Source organism: Cebus imitator, unplaced genomic scaffold, assembly GCF_001604975.1.
Source record: "Cebus imitator isolate Cc_AM_T3 unplaced genomic scaffold, Cebus_imitator-1.0 Scaffold266, whole genome shotgun sequence".
Lineage (NCBI taxonomy): Eukaryota > Metazoa > Chordata > Mammalia > Primates > Cebidae > Cebus > Cebus imitator.
The window spans coordinates 244,948-253,264 of NW_016107581.1; the positions used below are offsets into that span (position 1 = coordinate 244,948).

The following is an 8,317-nucleotide window of genomic DNA, read 5'->3' on the forward strand; positions in this document are numbered from 1 at the left end:
TAGCTGGGACTACAGGCACGCGCCACCATGCCCAGCTAATTTTTTTTGTTGTTGTTGTATTTTTAGTAGAGACGGGGTTTCACCATGTTGACCAGGATGGTCTCGATCCCTTGACCTCGTGATCCACCTGCCTCGGCCTCCCAAAGTGCTGGGATTACAGGCGTGAGCCACCGCGCCCGGCCTTATTTTTTTTCTTTTTTCTTTTTTTCTGACACGGAGTCTTGCTTTGTCACCCAGGCTGGAGTGCAGTGGTATGCTCTTGGCTCACTGCAATCTCTGTCTCCCAGGTTCAGGCAATTCTCCTGCCTCAGCCTCGTGAGTAGCTGGGACTACAGGCGCCTACCACCACACCCAGCTAATTTTTGTATTTTTTTTAGTAGAGATAGGGTTTCACCACATTGGCCAAGCTGGTCTTGAACTCCTGACCTCATGATCCACCCGCCTTGGCCTCCCAAAGTGCTGACATTACAGGGGTGAGCCGCCGCACCTGGCCTAAAATACACATTTTAGAAAGGCCATAGCCCAGGTCTTAGTAACAACTCCCAGGCATGAAGCATTTTTGATATGCTCTGTGCTTCATCATGATACTGAATCTTCCCAACACCCCCCCACCCCAGCGAGGTCCTCTGAGTCATTTGCCGGTTACACCACATCCAACAGATTTCTCACAGGAATGCTGGGAGGATGCAATGAGATGCCAGCTGAAGGGAGCTGAAGCTTTTTACAGACAATAAGCAATCTATAAACTTCAGGTGGGGTTACTTTATCACCCTCTCCTGGCTTGAAGATCCCTGGGATGGCTCCAAGCCAAGAGGCCTCCCAACATCCCTTCCCTAAACTATTCAATCATCGAGCACCTGTCTACCATCGCTGACTAGTCATCTCCTTGGTCCCTTCTTGTAAGTCACAGAAAAAAAGGCATAGTTTCAGCTGGGCACAGTGGCTCACGCCTGTAATCCCAGCACTTTGGGAGGCCGAGGCAGGCAGATCACAAGGTCAAGAGATCGAGACCATCCTGGCCAACCTGGTGAAACCCCATCTCTACTAAAAATAGAAAACTTAGCTGGGCGTAGTGGCACATGCCTGTAGTCCCAGCTACTCTGGAGGCTGAAGCAGGAGAATCACTTGAACCCAGGAGGCAGAGGTTGCAGTGAGCCAAGATTTTGCCACTGTACTCCAGCCTGGGTGAGAGAGCGAGCCTCGGTTCTCAAGAAGGAAAGAAAAAGAAATGCATAGTTTACCAGCCACTTGTGCAGAAAGGCAAGGCTAGATTCCCAGGTTCTGACCAGTGGGAAGTACCCAGAAGTTATACAAGCAAAACGCCCACTAAATATTAGCTGTTAGGATTTACCGAAGGGATACAAGAAACGGGCACTGTCCTAATACCTTCTGTGTACTGTATTTGCTTTTTGTTTTCTTTTTGAGAGAGTTTCCCTCTGTGGCCCAGGCTTGAGTGCAGTGGTACCGTCTCTCGGCTCACTGCAACCTCCACCTCCCAGGCTTAAGCCATTCTCCTGCCTCAGCCTCCCAAGTAAGTGGGATTACAGGCACGCACCACCACGCCCAGCTAATTTTTTGTATTTTTAGTAGAGACGGGGTTTCACCATGTTGGTGAGGCTGGTCTTGAACTCCTGACGTCAAGTGATCCACCTGCCTCCGCCTTCCAAAGAGCTATTCCTATTTTATAGATGAGGAAACTGAAGCGGAGGGGTAAATTACTTGCCTAAAATCACATAGCCAGGGAATGGTCAATGCAGGATTTACATGCAGACCATCTGGCTCCAAAGAGTGAATGGAGGGTCCCCCACTCCACACAGAATGCCACTTGCCTGCCTCTGACAGCAGAGTGACTCTCCGGCCCCACCCATCCCCAGCCCCCTCTCGTACCACCTACCACATGATCCAGGAGACCAGCACCATGGTGGCCTCATTGAAGGAGTTGAAGAAGCGGATAAGCAGCTCCCCCTCAGGCCCCAGCTTCCGCAGTGCCACACCAAAGACAATGGCAAACACTACCAAGCCCAGGATGTTCATGCCTTCCACCTCCTCCCCCATGGGCACCTGCGGGCAAGCAACAGATCGGGGTGGAAGGGACATTCAGTCTACTGTGCAGTCACTGAGGGCCTGTCCTGGACATCACTGGGACCCAGCAAGATAAGGCAGCCCTTGGGCCCCTTCCTCCCAAGGCTCCCAGTTCAGGTTCAGGGGACATATACCAGTTGTCAGGGATTGCACAGAGTAGGTGGAGCTGGAATAAGGGAGCCCAGGGGAGTATGGGAACTGAGAGAGGGCAGTACCAGCTTGGGGAAAAGGGGGCAGTCAGGGGGGACTTCCTGGAGGAAGGGGCATCTGAGCTGAGACCTGGAGGACAGGAGGAGTGGACCAGGTAAAGAGGGGTGATAGAAGGATCTCGAGAAAGGAAGCAGAATGTGCAACAGCCTAGAAATGAGTGCAACTTGGGCATTCAAACAGCCACAATCTACTGTGGCTAGAGAAGAATGACCTGGGCAGAGTCACTTGTTGAGGCTGGGCAGCTGGGTGAACTGGCAGGGGTTTGCCCTCACAGGGACCTCTTGGTCACAGACTGTAGCAAGGAGACCGGGCTTTCTTCTGAGGGCACTGGGGCACATGGCAGGGCTCTGCGTAGTGGAGAGATAAGGTCACATTTGTGTTTTGAAAAGCTCCTCAGGGTGCAATGCCTCGGGCCTGTAATCCCAGCACTTTGGCAGGCCGAGCTGGGCAGATCACTTGAGCCCAAGAGTTCAAGACCAGCCTGGGCAACATGGCGAAACTCAGCCTCTGTGAGATACAAAAATTAGCCAGGTGTGGTATAATCCCAGCGACTTGGGAGGCTGAGGTGGGAAGAATCACTTGAACCTGGGAGGTCGAGACGGCAGTGAGCTGGGATCATGCCACCGTACTCCAGCCTAAATGATGGAGAGAGATCCTGTCTCAGGAAAAAAAAAAAAAAAAAGACCCTCTGGCTGGCTGCCAGGTTGAGGGTGGGTGGGAAGGGACAGGGAGTGGGCAGCATAGAATGGGGGGGCAGGGCGGATAAAGCGAAAAAGAAAGAGCCCGGACCAGAAAGGAAGATCAGCGTGGGGCGGGAAAAGAGGGGACAAAGTAGAGACCTATCCAGAAGGCAGAAAACACAGAAACTGGGGAAGGACCGCAGAAAGCATCCGTCAAATTCCACAGCAAAGACTGAGGCAGAAAGAAAACCAAAACATCATAGCAATGGGCAAAGAGGCAGAGCCCCCAATGCCTCCCCCGCTCTCACCTTCACCAGGGTTCCATTGATATTTCTCTCTTCGTAGGAGGTAGTAGCATACTGCAGGAGGGTTAGAAAGAGTCAGTGTCCATCTTCACCAGGGCCCCCCAACCCCGTGCCAAGCTAACAATGCCCAAAGCCTGCCTTTCCACAACCCTTCAGTGTGATCTCATTTCATCTACTGTCACGGAGGCAGGACAATCAGTACCCCCATTTTCCAGAGGTGGAAAACTGAGGCTTAGAGAGGTCAGCACATTTGCCCAGGGTGACACAGCTAGAATTACAGCCCATGGGAGGCTCTAAGCCAATGTTCTCATTGCACATGCATCTTTCTAGGCATGAACCCAAAGTCAGGCGGCAAGGGCTCCCCCTGGCTGGCATGTCTCCCTGTCCTCCCTGCCCCCCCCCCGTCAGGACACCCCTGAGGACTCACTGAGCGGAAGGCTGCCGACACCAGGTTGGAAGGGAAGATATTTCTGCGAAGACAGACGTACAGAGGGTTATTAGATACCTTGGGTGGAGGGCAGCGATGTCTGAGGGCTGGGTCTGTGTTTTAAGGCGGTAAGGGGAAGCTTTGGGGCCCTGTCTGCACCCAAACGCAGCCCCTGCTCATGCCTCAGCCAGGCAGGGTTGGAACTGAGCTTGCACCCCTTTGCAGGATATGGGGAGTCACAGCCTGCATCCCTTTGCAGCCGCCTTTAGCCCCAAGAGGCTCACGCGCTAACCATGAGGCATTGTGGGCTGGGAGCAGGGTGAGGAACGCTGGCCTCCCACGGCAGGCCAGGGCAGGTCACCCCGGGGCCTCAGCTCCACCCCATGCAGCAAACTTAATACCTTGGACGGCTTGCATCAGCCACTTCCTCCAGGAGGGCTGGCCTCCAGTGGGCTGGCCTGCGGCTCTGAGGGTATGGGGGAGGATCTGGGTGTGTTGAGAGGCAGTGTGGGGTGGTACTGGGGGGGACGGACAAAGCACGGCTTCGCATCTCATGAATACACATCTGCGTTTCTGTGTTTACAAGGCTGCTCCTACTCTGGTGTGACAGTGTCTGCCTTGAGATGAAAATAGTAGCTAAGGTCAAGGCACCCCGGCTCTTGCCTGGAATCCCAGCACTTTGGGAGGCCAAGGCAGGCAGACTGCTTGAGCCAGGAGTCAAAGACCAACCTGGGCAACACAACGAAGCCGTGTCTCCACACAAAGTATGAAAATTAGCCAGGCATGGTAGCCTGTAGTTCCAGCTACTCTAGAGGCTGAGGTGGGAGGATTACTTGAGCCCGAGGAGATTGAGGCTGCAGCGAGCCAAGATCACACCACTGCATTCCAGTTTGGGACAGAGTGAGACCCTGTCTCAAAAATATATATAGCAGCTAAGCCATCTACAGCACCTACTGTGTGGCAGGCAGGCATTTTGGCCTGTGCTTTATATGAATTAACCCATTTCATCCTCACGACAGCCTTGGGGACAAGCACTATTACCACATTTTACAGAAAAGGAAACTGAAGCCCAGAAGGGTAAAGAAAATCCCCCAGCTGGGAAGTGGCAGAGCCGGGATTTGAACCCAGCCAGCTGGCTCCATAGCCCCAACCACTCCGCATTCTCCCTCTCACCAATGACCTGATGTCCAGCCAATGCCGTGTGTCCATTTACAATCTGTCGCATGTTATTGGGTTGTGGTGTGGGTTAGGGTTCAGACGTATGGGACAGTGTCCATGGACAGCCAGCCACGCGTCATGGTAGAGTAAAATAACACATGAGTCTGGCCAGGTGCGGTGGCTCATGCCCACAATCCCAGCACTTTGGGAGGCTGAGGTGGGCAGCTCACTTGCGGTCAGAAGTTCAAGACCAGCCTGGCCAACATGGCGAAACGCGATCTCTACTAAAAATACAAAAATTATCCAGGCGTGGCGGCGCACCCCTTTAATCCCAGCTACTCAGAAGGCTGAGGCACAAGAATCACTTGAACCCAGGAGGCAGAGGTTGCAGTGAGCCAAGGTCGTACCACTACACCCCAGCCTGAGTGTATTGGTGTGTGGCCACACACTTGTGTGTGTGTGTACTGTGTGCTCCTGAGCATGTGCAGCTGGTGGCATCACTGAGTGGAGTGCTCCAGGGGTCTTGGGACACAGTAAGCATGTGTGTGACCGCTGGTACCTGGCCATGTGTTTGTGGGGATGTTCCAGCCTCAGCCGAGTGTCTGTGTCCGGCTGTGTGTCATTTGGTTATAAGCCTGCGTGGCCGCCAAGTGTGAGCTACAGTTGTTTTGGCACAGAAAGGAGGCCTGTCCTCATCAGCAGCCTCGGAGTGGGTGTGCCTGGCCAGGGCTGGGCCAGGACCCAGCTAATCTGCCCCCACCAGAAGGTGCCCCCAGGCTGCAACTCGGGACACCAAGCCTTCGGCAGCCTTCCATCTCAGCCTGCACTGACGCCCAGGGGCTGGAGAAGCCCTGTTCCGTAACTAGTGACTAATCATTTCCTCCCCCCAACTTCCAGGAAGTCCTCAACCTGGAGACACTGAATCAGCAAACCCTAAAGGCAAGGGCATGGGGGCCTCTGCCCACCCCCCACCCTGCCCTCCTCAAAGTCGGAGAGGCCATTCTTGGGGCACAGGGCAGAGTCCAGGAGAAAGAAAAGTATCTGCTCCCCTTTCTAACTGGTGTGGCCCAGACAGAGGAGGAAACAGGAGGGAAAGGCGGGGGTAGCAGGGCTGACCTAAAAGAAAAAGGGGAAGCGGCGAGGCCCCAGCTGAAGTGGGCGGGAGGCGGACGCTGAGAACAGAACCTGGTTATGTCCCAGTGACACGTGGTGTGGGGGCGCCCAGGGCTGGGAGGAGGCCCTGGTGGGAGTTACTCACATCTCAGATTCTCCATGGGTTCTTTACCTAGGAATCCCAAACTCGCCAACCCTGGCCCCAAATTCTATCTAGAAGCCCCATTGTGGGGCCCTTGACCACACAAAGATTCCTTCCCCAAAAGTTCCTCCCAGGGTCCCCTCCCCTCACAGTGTCTTTCTCCTCTAAGCGGACCCTATGTCTCCCCTAAACCATTTTCTTCTCCCTGTATAAGACCGCACTTATGTACCCAGGCCCCCGAATTTAGAAATCCCTTTCCCCAGGAGGCTAGACTCACACTCCCAAGGACTGCAGCTCCCCACAATATCCTGTCGAGTTTTCCTAATCCTCTAGAGGGGAATCTCGGCCCTAGGGGCCCCAAAGCCCCGTCCTGTCTACGTGGCCACTCCCGCCATCCCTAACACCCTTCCCCACCTCCTGGGCGAGCGGGGTCTGACCTCGCAAGATCCAGGAACGAATCGAGCACCTCCTTGCTGGGGGCATTTTCGGCACTGCCAGTTGCTCCCACCGAGGCGTTGATGGCGGAGAAGGCGGCGCCCGGCTGCAGCGCCAGCGCCAAGCCCACTCCGAGCGCGGACGCCAGCAGCGTGGTGACCAGGAAAAAGAGCAGCGCCCAGGCGCCCAGGCGACCGAGCGCGCTGGGGTCCAGGCTGGCGGCGCCGCTGATCAAGCTGCACACCACCAGCGGCAAGATGATCATCCGCAGCAGGCGCAGCAGCAGCTCGCCCGGGAAGACGAAGGCGCCCAAGCGCTCCGGGCCCAGCGCCGCCGTGCCGCCGGCCCCCAACACCCCCAGCCCCAGGGCCACGCCGGCCACTACGGCCACCACCGTCAGCAGGACCAGCAGGTTGGCTCGAAGGCAGCGCCGCACCTTGTCCCGGGAACCGCAGCAGCCGCCTGCTGCCCCGCCTTGGTCCTCGATGGAGACCAGCGCCCGGCCTCCGTTGGCGGTGGGCTCCGCAGCTGCGAGCCCCTTGGAGTCTCCACGAGGAGGATCCGCCACCATGATGGGACGCACCGGGGTTTCTTAACGCCTGGAAGCTGGCTGGGAGCGCTTGGGCTCCTTCCCAGGACCCGACGTTCCTAGGATTGAGAGTTGAGTAACAGCACCTGGAGACTGGAACTTTTCAGGGTTTCTTAGAATTGTGAGTTCAAGCCGGAGTGTCTGAAGTTCCCCAGGCTGGGCGCTGGGGCTCCTCTGCTCTGCCCCGTGTGCCAGGCGCCCGAAAGCTGGGAGTTCGGAGCGCCTGGGTTCCTTGGCCCTGGGAGCTGGGAATACAAGTTTCTTTGGCTGGGAGGTGGGGCCCTTGGCTCCAGGAGGTTGAATGCGACCAGATGGCGGAGGTCTGCGGGAGGCTGGGTTCTGGAGACGCAGATCCGGGACGCCTGGATCCTGGTTGGCGCGGATCCCGGGTGCCTGGGTCTAGGACACCCAGGACCGGGGCGCCAGGATCTGGGGGCCGGGAAGTGGAGGTGCGGGACCAGGGGACCCAGGCTCTTAGGTCTGGAGGGTGGGATGAGGGCCCCTAAGTACGGAAAGCGGTGGTCCGTTGTCCAGGAGTAGCGATTACCAGGCCAGAGAAAAGACACCAAGGCGTGCCGCGTGGCTCTGAGCCCGTTTGGCGGAAGCTGCCAGGATTAAAGGTATGGGGCGGGGTTTGAGAAGGCGGGGACGAACTGCCGGGCGCTGATTGGCTGCAGAGAGTTCGGAGCCTGGGCGAGTAGGGGCGGGGCTAATACCCGAGAAGGGCCGGGTTACCCCTAGAAGGCCAAATAACAACGCCCAGAGACCAGTTTACGCCATAATCCCAACACTTTGGGAGGCCGAGGAGGGTGGATCACCTGACGTCGGGAGTTCGAGACCATCCTGACCAACATGGAGAAACTAAAAAATACAAAATTCACTACTGCACTCCAGCCTGGGCAACAAGAGCAAAACTCCGTCTCAAAAACAAAAAACCAAAACCCAAAACAAAAAAACAAAAAAGCGCGTCTCTAGAAGCGGGGCCCAGAGAAGCGGAGAGGACGGGGCGGGGCGGGGCGGGGCGGGACCGGAAAGGAGCGGGGCCTTGGGAGGGTGCTGTTTCCTGCCAAAGGAATTGGGTTGCCGGGCGCGGTGGCTCACGCCTGTAATCCCAGCACTTTGGGAGGCTGAGGCGGGTGGATCATGAGGTCAAGAGATCGAGACCATCCTGGTCAA

General features: G+C 56.3%; 1 protein-coding gene across 1 annotated transcript in view; it reads right to left on the reverse strand.

Moving 5' to 3' along the window:
- SLC1A5 (solute carrier family 1 member 5) overlaps nucleotides 1-7,745 on the reverse strand; it is a 13,639-nt gene extending 5,894 nt beyond the window's left edge. The window contains exons 1-4 of the mRNA XM_017500383.2: nucleotides 6,555-7,745; nucleotides 3,705-3,747; nucleotides 3,281-3,331; nucleotides 1,895-2,061 (exon numbers count right to left, since the gene is read on the reverse strand). Of these exons, the coding sequence (XP_017355872.1) occupies nucleotides 1,895-2,061; nucleotides 3,281-3,331; nucleotides 3,705-3,747; nucleotides 6,555-7,123 (830 nt within the window). The 5' untranslated portion in view covers nucleotides 7,124-7,745. The remainder of the gene's footprint in view (nucleotides 1-1,894; nucleotides 2,062-3,280; nucleotides 3,332-3,704; nucleotides 3,748-6,554) is intronic.
- Nucleotides 7,746-8,317: the final 572 nt, after the last annotated feature.